Source organism: Mauremys mutica, chromosome 9 (genome assembly GCF_020497125.1).
Source record: "Mauremys mutica isolate MM-2020 ecotype Southern chromosome 9, ASM2049712v1, whole genome shotgun sequence".
Lineage (NCBI taxonomy): Eukaryota > Metazoa > Chordata > Testudines > Geoemydidae > Mauremys > Mauremys mutica.
In genome coordinates, this window is record NC_059080.1 from 92093587 (window position 1) to 92110155 (window position 16569).

A 16569-nucleotide genomic window follows, 5' to 3' on the forward strand; every position below is an offset into this window, starting at 1 on the left:
ACAGGCATTGTTTTGCTTGTTTATGATTTAGGAAGTGTATCTAAATCTGATTAGACAAGTAACCAGTATACTCAAATCTTTCTGTAAGAGAAGAGTATGCAGTACCATTAATGTAACGCCGACAGACCCCGGTCATTGGCGGGCAGGATTGAACCTGCATGAGCCTGTACCACATGAACTAAAAGCCAACTGGCTGTTAGCCAAGGCTGTAGAGCAAACTCATTAATTTCTCTCTCTAAGTGGTCTCGGTGCCACTACATGGGACAGAACACCACACCCAGGAGATGTGTGGGTTACGTTAACACATCCCATGCTGAATTCCTCTAATTTCTTGTAGCCCACAGCCATCACAAAATTAGCATGTGTCAATGTTGCCATCTTGCCTGTCCAAGTTCCAGAATAAAGAAGCACTGGGCATAATACCATTTGCATTGACATATTTTAAATACAAAATTGGAAACCAATGTACAAAATTAGGGGGACTAGATGGGGGTTGGACTAGATGACGACCTGAGGTCCCTTCCAACCCTGATATTCCATGATTGATTCTATGGCTGCATTGATAAAGGGGATCTGCAGGATTATCTTATTTCAGGCTCAGATCAAAAGATCAAGGGTCATTATCATAAGACAGCTCTTTGGTGCTCATAGTGAAATGGGCTATTGGTGTTAGTCTACTTCTAAGTAGACAAATATCCACATCTCACACACAAACCCACATACACACACCCTGGATGATACTTTTCATCCTTGTTGACATACTCACCAGAGAAGCTAAAGATTGTGTAATATTTCAGAGCACTGAGGTGCTAAACACACTAAAAAACAATACGAAGACAAGTATGTGGGTAGATAGAAATGTAGATCCTGCTTTCTGTGCTAGTCAGGAAGCAGAAAGAAAAATAATCTTATAAATAATGTGGTGACCATCTTTTCTGCTTGATTGCTCTTAGGTTATTTTGGTCATGGATCTGAGTTTCTAAATTATTATGTGTAGCATGGTCTTTCAAAACAATCTCCATTTTAATTATATTACAGTATTTTATGGTAATAGTTTTAATGAGATGGACTGTGGGAATATTTACACAGATTCTAACTTCTGATGCATGATGTGCATCATTACCTGTCCTGAGCAAATTCATTGTGTACACGTACATGGGTGTGCGTTGGTTTGAGATATCTTTCATTACATCATTTTGGGACTGGGAACTCAAACAGTAAAAAAATATCATTTTAAGGAGAGCAGAATTTGGTTTTGTCACAGGTTGACATTGGTCCTTTAAGAGGGAGCAGGGCCAATGTCAACTGTGACTCACCAATTGGGTTAAAAGAGGGCACCTGAGCCCTATAAAGAGAGAAATATGGTGGCCCTTTGAGCACAGAGTCGGTCTGGAAGAGGGGAAGTTATCTGGGTCAATGAGGGAAAGGGCAGGTCCAAACTGCCTGGGAATTCACACTGGAGGAAGTCTCTGGGCAGTGCTGCAGAGAGCAGAACTTTCCACTGACCTTCCCTGGAAGTGGGGGATTATCAGGAAGCCGAAGGAGCTAGCCCGCTGACCTTCCTGAGTCAGTGAGTCCTGGCCAAAGAAGACAGGAGAGAGCTGAAGGCTGAGAGCAGCAGTATGAGATGAATGCTGGTTCTGAGCCAGAGGGCCAGTGAGGCATGATGAGGGATGCTGGGGTGTGGGGAAAGATGCTGGGGCTGTTCTGTTGCATGTATTGTTTAGACTATGTTGGGGAATTTTGGACTGTGGTTATGGGATTTTATGATTTGTATCCAAGACCCTTGGAAAGCCTTTAAGGACTATTTCTGGGAACTCTGAAGGGGAATCTGAGGCAGACACATCTGGCACACTGCTGCCTACCTCATGAGAGCACTCCAGCCAGGGCCATACTATGACATGCATCTTGTCAGTAATAAAGCACAGTTGCTGTATATTGCTAAAGAACTGCTTATGCTTCATACAAAATACGGCTATATTGTACTTAGAAACAATCAGTTCTGATGGTTTTCTACTTTTATACCTCAGAATAATTTATCTTGTGCTTTAAATATTGTGGTACTTCTTTCCATTTAAAAAAACAACTCTTTACAGATATTTTCCATGTCACTTCTTCCATAATTTGAATGAGAGAGATTATGTGAAGGTGTCTTTTCTGCAAGAGGTGATGGCCAAAGTTCTTTTGCAGTCTTGGAACTTGATTCTGTATTGGAATTTGCTGCTGTAGAATGTCTGTGCAAAATCCCATAAAAACCTGAAGGAAGGGACATGAGAGGAAAATGCCTGTCTGCATGCAGAGATAACTCACAGCATGCAAGGACATGTGTCTCATCTCATGGCCTTGTATAAAAATTATGACAGCCTGTGAAGTTAATACAGTCACAGATTTTTGGTCTCCAGGAGCTAGTGCAGCTGAGAGTGATTGCCTGGTAGCACAGTTGCATTGCTATGAGGGAGCAGGAGAAGGAAAATGTTGAGGTTGCTATTGTACAAAGTCTTTGACAAAATGGCCCTGGCATCCCATGAATCCCCTGTGATCTGTCAGGTATGAAGCAGCTTTTCTTTTGTGGTGGGGGTAAACTAGGGCAGATTAGCATTATTGGAGAACAGTTTTTCTTGGTCAAAACTGACCTCCCCCCACCCTTATTTTTTTGGAGAGAAACTGATTTTTTTTTTAATTAAAAATGTGACATCATTCTTGAAATTCTTATCAAAATCACTGTTGGAGCAAATTGTTAGCAAAGGGGTGTTTGAAATTTTTTTGTTAGTGAGTTTTCAAGAAGTAAAAAACTGTTGATGGCTATTTTATTAACTGTTTTGATGACTTTGTGATGACAAAATAATTTTTGAATAAAAAAAAATGAAATAACTTTGACAGTTGTATTTTTTTAAAAACTGGTTCTTCAGCCAGTTCTAGGGCAATCCCCCACTCCCAGGGAGACAGTGGATAGAGAATCTCAATTTGAAAATCCTTGCAGATATTTCCTCTCAAAGTCCTCATTAAAGATTTTTCACACATGAAGGAAAAAAAAATCTGTCTCTATAGTTTTGCTCTCAGAACTATATAATTCTATCAGTCTTTTATTAAGAACCTTACTGTTTGCATCTATATCAAATAGGAATTTCTCTGATAAAGGACTCTATAGCTTAGTGATTATCATTATTATATCCATTAGACAAGGGCAATGTGGTGTTAATAGGGGAATTATTCCAAATTTAACTTCTGATTTAAGGGGCAAGAAATCTCAGTTTTTCAGCAATCACTTCATGTATTTCCAAGTCTTCTGATGTGCCTTCAGCAGTGCACATCTGGCCTATTATCTGGTATGACTAGTTATCTCTTTTAGCAAGCAATGGTGAAAGAATTGTTGCTAGAGCAAATAAGTCTCCACTGCGCTGCTTCAGCCTTACTCTCCCCATGGTCATCAGTTTTAATATGAAATTCCTGTGTTGCACATGTGTTCATTTCTCTTTATAGTCACCTGGTACAGCTTTGTGTTTTGATGTTGTCACTCTGCTGCATTGGGATGGAAAGCCTAACATTATGAGTGCTGCCTGTGCAGCTCATCTTGTAAACTACTTTATCATCTTTAGCACTTCCAGGCTTAAGCAATACTGGCCAACTTGTAATCTCTTGCAGTCAGTCTCTGGGCCATTCTGCAAGTCAGGAATTATAAACTGTCTCCTGTCTTCGAGAAGAAGCACAAGGATATGTCTTCCTCAAAGTTTTCCTGATCTTTCCATCATTTCAAAGAAGGAAAAACAGTTAAGATTTGCATCTTGGCCTTAATGAAACATTGTGTCCTCTTTCCCTGTCTTGGTTCCTAGTTTGTTAATAAATGTTTGGGTCTAGTGCTGCCCTCACATTCAGCCTGTAAAACCCATTATCTCCATTATGGCTGCACAAGATATACAGGAGGGAATTAAGTATTTAGGAACAGAGAACTGGAATGGACCTCAGGGGCTATCAAACCCAGTCTCCTGCTATCACAAGCACCTAGTCATAATCTCATTCATAAATGTATCAATCTCCATGTTAAAACAAGTTAGGTTTTGTTTCCACCCCCTGCGCCCTCACCGCTGATAAAAAGCTGTTCCAGCACCTTATCCCATCTCTGATGTTGGAAACCTCCTTCTAATTTCCATCCTAAATGTATTCATAGCTAGTTTATACCCATTTGTTCTTTTGCCAAGTGTAACTGAATTCCAGTTTACATCCAAATGCAGCTTGACAGAAATCCTGAATAACAAAACACAATCTAGTAAATAAGAAATGTAGCTTCATTCACCTCTTTCTAACATAAAAAGGGAATAGTTAATAATGTGCATAAATGTATGTTAAACTATATATTTTTTTATAAATAAATGTGTATTGATATAGTGTACCCTCCTGCTTAGTGAGAAATAGTACCAATTTTAGGTTGCAAATAAGCATATTTTAATGGTTATACCAACCACTGAGAGTAAACCTTTCTTTGGGAAAATAATTAAATAGTACACTTATTAGTAAAAAGTAAATCAATTTAAATTAAGGTTTTCTGCTTGTTAATGTAAACTCTGATTAAAATCTGTGTTTTTAATCAATCCACATTGCACAGGAGGACCAGTATTGGTTACACAGGAATGCAGATTTAATAACACCAGTATCAGATTTCTTTGCTCCTACTGGCTGTCTCAATGCTTCAGTTCAGCAGGTTTTCTAAATTTGATTACGTAATAGGTAACATTATACACTGCACCCAAGGTGCAGTGGTAGCACCCAAAAGTGTGCCAGGTGCATAACAGACACAAGTAAAGGCATCCTCCCTGCCCTAATGAGTTTATCATTGAAATTCAGTCATGAAACCAGCAAGGCGTGGTCTATACCAGAAGCATAAGGGTGCAAAGCTTTCCTTATGGGAGCACAGTTAAGGGTCCTAAACCAAAACAAGGGGAAATGAAAGGCAAGTCAAGCATTATGGTAACAACATCATGTGGTTATGTTGATAGTTAACCTTTTGTTTACTTTTATTATTCACTTCTTATAGTCATCACAGAGAAATAGCCGTGTGCATTTTTTAGGACATGTGCAGCCAGTGGTTTATTTCGGTATTGCTTTGAAACTGTTGTGGCCACTCCCAGAGGCCAGTAAAGGGAAGGAGGAGGAAGGTGGGTCTGCGGCTAACTAGGAGAGGAAGAAAGAATGAGGAGATTAGTTGTCTATAGACCCCCTAGCTTCAAGAACAGTGATGGGGGGAGGGGACTGCCCCCACAGAGGAAGGGAGGCAGCAGTCTCCACACCCCACATGGTCAGTGCCTGGGAAGGGTAGAGATCAGGCGATCGCTGTGTGTGGGGAGATAGAAACAGGTAGGCCAAGTGGCCATTGGCTCAGGAAGGTGGTGGCAAATAGGTGGTCGGCACACCTGTTCTGGGGGCTTGTTGCCTTACCTCTTCTGCTGCCGGTATCTCAGTGGGGCCCCCTACTCACATTCTGATGACTTTCTTCTATCTGAAGTACGAGGAGGATTAGGTCTTTTGTGTCTTCCTATTTCTGAGGGTGTTCTAAAGCTTAATTTGGGAAAAGCTTCTTGAAATCCTCAGATGAAAGCCACTATATTATTCTGCTGTTGTTGTTATTCATGTAATGTACTTGTGCCAGATTCTAATACCCTTATGTACATGAAGATCATTAGCCAATGAAAGTCCACTGACTTCAATAGAGCTGTGCAGAATTAGAATAGCTGAAGATGTGGCCCCGAGAGTAGTACCTTACTTGGCAGGATCACTATTGATTTCCACGGAACAACTTGCTGAATAGAGTATTACAAATTATAAAGCGAATAAGGGATCAGAAACTGGCTCACCATTAAAGGCAGTAGTGTAAATGAAAATTTGCCATAGTATTTCTATTGAAGCTTTAGGTACTGAAAACATTCTCAGTAGCAGTTGCATGATGATGCAGACACTCTGTTCTTTTCTACAGCTCACACATGCTATCTTGTTACCAGCCTTAATATTCTGTAAATTTAAAAAAAAAAAGTAAATTAACTTTAGTAGGATGCGGAAAGTGACTCTGCAATGTGTGCGGTGTAATGTTGGTTTTTCTCATTAACTGATAAGGGAAAAAAACCCTTCTTGTACTTTCTGGGTTTCTGAATTTGGAGTACTGTCGGAAATACTATTCGTGTGGCATTGTTTCTGTTATCTAACCAGCCTGTCACAAACAATAATGGTCCAAATTAATCCCTGGTGTAAATCAATGAAATTAGTGGATTTACATCAGGGAGAAATTTGGCTCAATCTTTTTAATTAAACTGCCAAAAAGTGTTTGTGTTATTTTGTTCTCCATGAGACTTATCAAAGACACCTAATATCTGCTGAGTTGTTTAACACATGTGCCATGATTTGCAATTTGATTTTAATAGGGTGTAAGGAAATTTATGAAGTAAATAGTAAGTGTATTCAGTTCTGTAATTCAGTCAAGTATATTGTCACAAAAGTTTCAAAGGCATGCTTCGTTTAATTATAGAGTAAAAAGCATCTTTCGTTATTATTGAGGGAACAATTTGATAATTGTGTCCTTTAAAAAAAAAAATTAAACTGCCTTTTATTGCAACAGAGTGCTGGCTGTTGAAATGTGCCATAACCTTATTTGTATGGGATGGGTTTCTTCCAATTATTTATTCTATTACTGTTTCTAACACCTGTGGGAAATGTGGATCTTGAAGTAGTGACTGTGTTAATAAAATGACTTTGTATGTTTCTGTACTGTCCAAGTTTGTCATTGCATTAAAGAGCATAGCAGATGAAATTGGAGACTTGTAATGTACTACTGATTGGATTAACTTGTCCATTTTGTGCAACCTGCTTGAAGACTTATTTTAGATAAATTAAAAAGATTAAATCTGGAGAGTGACCTTTGACAATTATTCCTCCTGACTGGATCTCTGAAGTCTTTAACATAAGCCCAGCGTTCTTGTAAAGAAGTTGAACTCTGTACAGCAGTAACTCTGACTGTTGTACAGATTACATTCACATATATCTAGTCTCTTTCAGTAGAGGTTTTTCAAATATTTTGGATCTGCATGTGCAATCAATAACATATGCTGCAACCTCTAATGTCCTGTAGGTGGCATTAGCCATTGAAGTGTACTATACCGTGGGGTGCAGTTGTAACATGTTATCACTCAAGGTTGTTAATGCATCACCACTATGATATAGTATTTCCTTTTCACTTTTATAAGGTTGTGGGTGACATTGTGTGAATAGTAAATGGTCCTTAACTAATGGAGTTTTAAATTATATGGTAGTAGTATTAAAAGGAGAGGTTTAAATACCCTTTTCCTGTTATGTTTTCCTGTTCCAAAGTCCACTGAAGTCAGTGTAAGTCTTTCTATTGATTTCAATGGACTTTGGTTGAGGCTCTTTGGTTCAAATTTTTGAAGGTATTTAGATGCAGATAGGCAACTAGTGAGATTTTCAAAATTGTCTGGGTCCTTACTCCAATGGATTTCTGCGGGTGTTTTAGCAATTATTCATTGTTTTGTTCATCCATTGATTACCCTAGGAGTTAGGCAGCTAGTCACTTCTGAAAATCCCAATAGGTGCCTATCTTCATCTTTAGATGCCTAAATACCTTTAAAAATGTGGCCCTTTGAGCACAGAAAATCGAATGTCACAAGCTATTCTAAGGAGTACAAGCGACGTCTAAGCTGAGGTGTCACTAACTGGTGGTTTGAGATTATATATCTGAGTCTCAGTTGTATAATCATGTATTTTTCAGGCCTAACACAACTGAATTGTTAATTCAGTTCAATATAAAATTTGTTAAGCCTGTTACTTTGTTTATAGATTCCTAGATTCCAAGGGCAGAAGGGACCACTGTCATCATCTAGTCTAACCTCCTATATAACACAGGCCACAGAACTTCCCCAAAATAATTCCTAGAGCAGATCTTTTTTTATTAAAAAGTATCCAGTCTTGATTTAAAAATTGTCAGTGATTGAGAATCCACCACAACCCTTGGTAAATTGTTCCAATAGCTAATTACTCTCACCTTTAAAAATGTATGCCTTATTTCTATTCAGAATTTATCTAGCTTCAACTTCAAGCCAAACTTTCTCTACTAAACTGAAGAGACCATTATTAAATATTTGTTCCCTAAGTAGATACATATAGACTCTAATCAAGTCTTCCCTTCTCTTTGGTAAGGTAAATAGATTGAGCTCTTTGAGTCCATCACTATAAGGCATTTTCTAATCCTTTAATTCATTCTTGTTGCTCTTCTCTAACCCTCTCCAATTTATAAACCTCCTTCTTGAATTGTGGGTACCAGAACTGGACACAGTTTTCCAGCAGTGATCGGACCAGTGACAAATATAAAGGTAAAATAACCACGGTACTCCTACTTGAGATTCTTCAGGGTGCCTCCCCGGATTGCTCTTTTGGTCACAGTGTCACACTGGGAGTTCATGTTCAGCTGATTATCCACCACAACCCATTTTTCAGAGTCACTGATTCCCAGAATAGAGTCCCCCATCCTCTAAGTGTGGCCTACAGTCATCGTTCCTGGATGTATCCATTTACATTTAGGCATATTAAAATGCATCTTTTTTGCTTGGTAAGCTTGTGTCCATCAAGTGATCCATTGCTTGTCACCCATTCCCAGCTTTTGGCAGATAGAGGCTACGGACACCATCTCTGCTCCTCCTGGCTCATAGCTAGGCTAATATCCTGGCTAATATCCAGATCACTCTGTATCAGTGACCTGTCCTCTTAATCATTTACCACTCCTGCAATGTTTGTGTCAGCTGCAAACTTTATCAATGAGGATTTTGTTTTCTTCCATGTCATTGATAAAAATATTCAATAGCATATGGTCAGCCACTGATTCTCAGGGGATCCCTCTGGAAACACACCCACTCAATGATGATTTCCCATTTAACATTACATTTTGCGATATTTTGTACAGCGGGCAGTTTACATATCCAAGCAAAGACCTCCTAGTACCCTTTCAGCATGCCAACAAGCTACTACTCGTCAGAGCTCCCCGCAGTATGGTGAATGATTCTGAGTTGGGGGTGGGGGAAGGGGAGGGTTATATTGATCAATGTATTTTATCTCCCTTTCATTTTAGTCTTCCATTTTCCCACTAAAATTACTGTTAGATGTCTCTCTACAGTGCTATTCACTTGGCTGGTCAGACTAGATTCATTGTTTCCTTCAGTTCTTTCATTAATGCCACTCTGTGGATCATCCAGTAGCAGGTGCTCAGCAGTGATATAAACTGTATTTGGCCCAGAAAAGCCAAAATCAACCTATTCGTGGTCTGTCAGCCTACTGAGGAGTATTGACAAAATCATTTCCAGGCTCAGGTGTTTTGCATGACACTTCACTGTGCTGCCCAGACAACCCTTTATTGTGGATATCAAGGTTGAGGAAAACTTTCTGTCAAATAATATATTATGATACTTAGTGAAACTGCTCTTTTCAGCTTTGCAAATTGTTTTGCTCAGTGAATGTAGGCTAAATGTTTAACTGTAGCTAGTTTCCAGCATCATCCCCTCCCTCCAGCCCCCTACAAAATTACATCAAATGAACTCTCCTGTGTTGGATAGATTTGATTCAAACCAATCATTTTGTAAAGCTGGGACTTTTGGAAAAACAAAACAAAAAAACCTAGTGGGTGCCCAGTGAATATTAGTTATTTTTTCATTAAATAAGGAGTTTTTTTTAAATTGGGCTATTTCTTAAAAATCTAGTTGTGCCACTGATTTCTGAGCTTCTTGGAAGTGGAGTTTCTGCTCTTTTGTTACAGTGTGGATGGTCTTGTATTTCAACTAAACTGTAAATTCCTTGACTTTGTTGCCATTGTAAAGTACCATACTATGGCACTGCTGGATGCTATAAAATAATAGTTATTATTATGGCAATTGTTAGCAGTGGTTGAAAATCAAGTTAAAGATGCAGTTTTACAGCAAAGTATAACCCCTGTAACCATGCCTTAATTTTGTATGTCTTTGGCTGTCTTAAAATTCAACATAGATTATGCCACTGAGATGTTCTAATCTCCTGATAATGGTCAATTGCCAACCCTTCCAAAGCTACTGATTGTAGATTTTGTGAGTTTCCTTGTCAAAGGGTGGCTGGGCAGTGTGAATGAAGCAGATCCAGCTCCTGTATGCCAGAGCAGGTGCTTCCATTTGGATAATTAAGAGGGCAGAGCTGCACCTAAGGATTAGGGGGGAGGGATAGCTCAGTGGTTGGAGCATTGGCCTGCTAAACCCAGGGTTGTGAGTTCAATCCTTGAGGGGACCACCTAGGGATCTGGGGCAAAAATCAGTACTTGGTCCTGCTAGTGAAGGCTGGGGGCTGGACTCAATGACCTTTCAAGGTCACTTCCAGTTCTAGGAGATTGGTATATCTCCTATTATTATAATTAGAAAAGGTCAGGGAGCAAGCCACTGAGGGGGAGTTCTGGTGAGAGTCAGTTGGAAAAGTCAGAAGACAAGAGATCGTCTCTGGGGAAAGCTGCCGTGAGCAGAATGCTCATGACAGGCCTTCCCTAGGAAGAGGGAGGGATTGGCTGGGAGACTGTATGTTTCAGACCTGGTCGAAAGCTGAAGGTAGGACAGCAGCAAAAGGAGTTTGCTGGCTGATGTGCCCAAGTCACGGCCAGGGCTGAAAGCAAGAGAAGCAGCAGTAGCAGAGGGAGTTGCCTCCTGACTCTGAGCTGGGGCCCAGGGCTGAAGAGCCTTGAAGGCAGGGAGCAGCGAAGGTGCTTAACTGCTGGAATCTCTGGAGTTGAAGAGCTGGGCTCAGAGGAGTTGTGAGAGGCCCAGGGGAAGTGAGGAATGTTCCTTTGGCAAAAATGATCCCAGCATAGAGGCAGTGAGGGTCCCACTGGGAAGAGCTGTGTTGCACTCAAGTTGAAAGGGGGGGTCGGGGTCATCCTGATACAAGAACAGGAGAGGGCCACACTGGAGAGCTGGGATGTGGTGAGAGATGCCCTAACTCTATGCGGTTTGGGCTATCATGGGGGAAATCTGGATTATCGTTATGGGACTTTTATTATGATTTATGCGCATGGGACTTTTGTAATAAATTAACCTCACTTGGGAACTCTGAAAAGGGTAACTAAGGTAGGTGTACCTGTCATTTCCCAGCCTGCTGCAGGAGTGTGCTCCAGACAGCATCTCCCTATCACACTCCTGTGCAATGTTTTAATTATGATCCCCTATTTTGTGGAGATTGTAATACTACAGAATTTAGAAAGATTCTTTTAAATAGATTAAATATAAAATTAGTAGACTTAGTTTAAAAAAAATCTGGACATAAATATTTAGAACTTGCTTTCACGTTCATCAGTGGATCAAAATGTGGAGCCTTTCCCCATACTTCTCGAGATGCATAGAGTGAAATCCTGACCCCTCGTGAAGTCAATGGGAGCTTTGTCATTGACTTCACTGAGGACAGGATTCCATCCCTGATTTCTATTGCAAGCTCAGTCAGTTAATCACAATGTGATAATAGGTAAGTTATTTACCCTCTCTGTGACTCAGTTTGCCCATCTGTAAAATGTACCTAATTTATAAGGTTTTGTGAGGTGTAATTAATGTTTCTAATGTTTAAACTCATAAATGAAAGTTATTTTATAAATGTTAAATATTAAATTATCTTGTTTAGAATTGATCAGGTTTGAGATTAAAAAGTAAATATTTCCTCTGAACATAATTTTGTAGCCACGGTAGCTATAGAGATAAAAGCCAGCACCCAGAAATTTAACAAGCAGATACTTCAGCATGGAAGTGCAAATTCTACATGTAAATATTGAATGCTTTACAAATTATACCATGATTTGAAATCACTTCTGAGGGATTTTGGAATTCCAATAGGATATTTTTCTTAAAAGACACCAATTATTCTCCACAAAGTGTTTTATTTTTCTGATGAATGATAGGAATTACATGCAAAGAGAATGAAAGATGCTTTGTTGTATTGTATGATAATCTATCATGAATTCCTTGCCTCACATTAATGAAATTGTGAACTGCTATATCTGTACAAGATGAATGTGTATTGGAAAAAATGTACTATTACTGTTTTTTTTTCCACCCCCAGAGATTTGATACAGTTGCCTAGGAAAGAAGAAGATACAGACATTGCAATGAAACTTCTGGTTCGATGGGCGTCTTGTGGCCTTGAAGATGTTCAGCTAGTAAATTACTCTGTCTTGCTTGACCTGCCAGGCTCTTCTTCAAATACAGTAACTCTGAAAAATAGTGGCGAATGCTTTTATCCTAGTGGACAGAAGTGTTACAGAGAGACCAAAAAGCTTCACAGCCAAGACCTTCTGTACTCATACGCCGCTTACTCTGCCAAAGGAACTCTTGAGGTAATACAGTCATTTGTCTTTGTCACTTACAGTAAAATAGAATTAGAAAACAGCTTCCATCTGTCTTTAACTGGCAAGTCATGGGAATAATGGTGAAAACCTCAGGCTAGAGATGAGCAAACAAATTCAGATAAATAAAATGTAGCCCACTCCTCAGCTCAGACCTTGAAACGAACTTGAAATGATCTGTTATGTTGTATTTTTACAATTAAATGTCAGCTGTCTCTCAACTGGTGGCCCTACACTTCCTGGTTTTAACTGGATATAAGAATCTGAGAGAGATTCTAGAACTTTGTCTTCTCCCTATGCTTGTGTGAAGGCACTGTTGAGCAAGCCCTGCCACTTGAGAGAGGCACACAGAGAAGGGAGGATGAGTTTCTTTGCAGTGAGATCTGGTTTAAGGACAGGATTAGGTGCCAGAAACTCATGAATGATAATCCTGGGTCTGACACATTCTCCATCTCTGGCCTTGGGCAACTCATTTAATATCTCTGCCTCAGTTTCCACATGGGGGTTATAAATCTTACTTACCTAGCCAACAGGGATGTTGTGAGGCTGCATAAATGTTTGTAAAGTGTTCTGAAGAGGGCAATCGCAATATAAATTCCACTGTTGATATTATTAGTGTCATCTTTCTCCTCTCCACGACATGATGTGTCGCACACAATGAAGCAGACCCTTTTTATCTTATTTAATTTCCCCATGCTTCAAAAATAAATTTAGTTTGTTTTCATGACTAAAATATTAATAGACCAAAGAAGTGTGGCTAGGAAGTTGAGTTTTGGGGATTCCACCCCCAACCTCCCACTGCAGCCCTCAACCTTTATACTTTCTGAACATTGCCCATCACTGTGAGCTTTATAGTATATTAGGGTATGTCTACACAACAAAGAAAAATCCAGCCTCTGCCAGCTGATTTGGCCTCGGGCTGTGGGGATGTTTCATTGCTGTGTAGACTTCCGGGCTTGGTCTAAACAAAGATTGAACTCTGGGACCTTCCCACCTCGCCGGGTCAAGCCCCTTGAGCCCGAGTCGGCTGGCACAGGCCAGCCACAGGTGTCTAGTTGCTATGGAGACATACCCGTAGTGACTTGGATACCAGCAGTACAATACCATTTTTGTACGTTTTGCTTGTATTGTCTTTGCGACAGTACTGAATTTTCAAAGTCCACATGACTTCTATTTCCTCTGGGTATTCCTATCTTTTATTCAACAGCTGATTGAGTAGACATCCTGAGCACAGTATATGCAGGTATTGATAGGATATAATGCCTTATGGGAGTCTTGTCAACTGGAAAAATTCAATATACAGAATCCCTTTGTTTTAATAAACCCATAGCATTAATTGTAATGAGATAAAAATACAGTTGTGGTCTCTGAGATTAATCCCACAAGTGTCAAGGTGTCCTTAACCAATAAGGGGCCTGATAAATTGCAGGCTAAAAGAGAGCTAGCCTCTCTGGGAACTTAAATGAAGACTCTTGCAAAATCAAAGATGTTTTTACCAATGCCGGCTCACCACACAGCAATTTAAATTACATTTCAAAATTGTTCTTTATTTACTAGGACTTCTGTATAATGAAGCAGGAGCACATACGCACAGCCTACATAGACATTAGTGGTGATTGAACCCTGGATCTTGCAGCAGGAAAAGCAAAAGACGCACCCTTATCACTTGAGCCAAAGGAATAATTACTTTAGCTATATCAGGGTTTTCAGAACAGCAGCTAGAGTTATGATCACTGGTTTGTATGGATGTTGTTTTAGAAAAGGCTAGACCCCAATGGATTATATGCATGTGCTCTTAGAAAAGGCTTTCCTCAGTGTCTATAGGTCCACAAAGTGCAAGTCCCATCGGTGGTAATGAACCATGACCACATGTATATTTATCTAGATTACATTGTTATCAGCAGTGATCTAACCTTGGACTTGGAGTGCCTAACGCACAGATCACTAACATTTGAGCTAAATGTGTAAGTATCTGAAACTGTGAGTAGCAGGTTGTCATCGTTACTAAAATTAGCCAGTAGAGGGAGACATGATCACATGAAGTAAGGCAGCAAATTACATTTACTTTGGATGTCAAATAGCCTGGCTATGATTGAAACATCGCAGGTTTTTTTTTTCCTTTTTCTTGTAAAAGATACTTTGTAACAAACTTGGCATAATATGGATCATTTTAATTTTCAAAACCTAATGCAAATTCTTAGCAGGGGCTAGCTTGACATAGAATTTACGGTCCATAAATAAACATGAGTTTCTGATACCAATGATATTTGTTTGAACTTCTAGCAGAAAGAGCAATTAAAGAATTCTTAAATTGTAGTAGCCAGGCTACCAAAACAACTGCAGTCTTACTTTTGTTTTGACAAAGTTATTTGTAGACTAGCAATGCTGCTTTTCTTTGAAGACCTGTCATGTCCATTCATCATATGGCCATTTTATACGAGCTGTCCAATTTGTACTTTCCCGAACAGCCTAAATAGCATTTGTGATATCTGAAATCTACTTCGAAAGCCAACTTAATGCAATGTGATTGATGACATGCCTTGCTACTTCTCTGTAATTCACTGTGCACTGGAAAGGTGACACTGTTTACCCCATCATAACGAGAAGCAGGTCACAGTAGGGCTCTGAAGAGAGCTGCTGTGTCAGCTGTGAAATACATATTACAAGGGTTATGTAAATAAATTAGCATAAACCAGGTCATCTTGAAGAAATAATGACACTTTTGTAATATATTTTTATTAAAAGTTGAGTATCAACCACAATTTAATAGCAAGGTTAAACACTTTGCCTACTTTGTGAAAATAGGGGGAAAATGTGGCTAACTACAGATTATATTAAAAGAGGAAATTACGTTGCATCTAAATTATGCATTTGGAGTTAAATTTACCCCTTTTCTGAGACATCCAGCACATAGCTAATACACCACCTAAGCCAAGTAGAGCTTAAATATGACTCAAGTGGTGCATAGATGCTTTAGTGGTTCTCTAAGAGAATATGCCATTATTTATGTTGTGTTCCAGAGTTTTGAATGAACTCCAGCTGTGTTCACTGTATTAGGTGTAGCTGTATTGAATGGTTGAGGGATTAATTGGAGCAGCTTGGCAGAGTTTATAACTATGATATGAGGAGAACAGGGGCGGCTCCAGGCACCAGCATGAGCCACGGGGGGCACTCCGCCGGTCGCCGTGAGGGCGGCAGGCGGGTTGCCTTCAACGGCATGCCTGCAGAGGGTCCGCTGGTCCCGTGGCTTCAACGGTCCTCCTACAGGCATGCCTCCGAATCTGCGGGACCGAGGACCTCCCGCAGGCAAGCAGCTGAAGGCAGCCTGCCTGCCATGCTTGGGGCGGCAAAATACCTAGAGCTGCCCCTGGAGGAGAGGATCAAGTATGCCTCATTTTGAAGCTGAATTTTGTAGGTTGCATCAATAGAGATGTCTTCTTGCCACGGGAATTGTCTGCAATCTGTTGGGATGTGTGTCAGTGAGCTCCAGAGCTTAATGAGGCAATGTGTCAGAAGGAATGGCCAGAGTGAAGGGGTGATAACACGTAAAAGCCTGGGGTGGTTGTATGGAGTACCACTGATGTTTGGATGAAGGCCAGGTGCATGTAGCTTTTGTTTGCTATGTCTAACCTAAACCTAAATTTTGATGTAGCAAAGAGGTGGTGTTTAACTTAATCCTACAGTACTCATGTAGTCTGTAGCATCTGCAAAGGCAGAGTGCTATTATGTATTGGTGCACGAACTTCAGTGTGGGCTAGCTGCCCCAGTACAAACCCAGTGGAAATCCTCTGGTTGCTAGTCCACACGGAAGCTTGTGCCTCCACATCTTCATAACTATTGTCTGCTAGGTGTGCTAGCCAGACCAAAACAAGCATGGATATGCCTACCTCCACTCACACTGTTTGGGTGCAGCCCAGGTTCAGTAACCACAGCAAATCCCCTTGAGCTGTCTAGTTAGTGTGAGAGACCACTGACTGCAAACCGTCTGGCTTGAACTGAGCCTTAGTTTTGCTGCATATGCACACTTCATTCTTCTATACATTTTAGCATCTCCTAACACAGAGTTACAAATTTTCCTCCAGTAACTTTTTCACTATTGCTTCTCCAGACAGACAATGGGTGCTATGCACTAGTTGAGATAAATCCCAAGTGACTGAGATTGGTTTGGGGAGGATTAGAGCTGT

At 40.1% G+C, this 16569-nt stretch overlaps 1 protein-coding gene across 3 annotated transcripts in view; it reads left to right on the forward strand.

Annotated features, from left to right (window-relative positions):
- The window catches only part of NAALADL2 (N-acetylated alpha-linked acidic dipeptidase like 2), a 907975-nt gene that overhangs the window by 482393 nt on the left and 409013 nt on the right, over positions 1-16569 (forward strand). For all 3 annotated transcript variants that reach the window (XM_045031272.1, XM_045031273.1, XM_045031270.1), the window contains one exon: positions 12103-12376. In XM_045031272.1, the coding sequence (XP_044887207.1) occupies positions 12103-12376 (274 nt within the window). The remainder of the gene's footprint in view (positions 1-12102; positions 12377-16569) is intronic.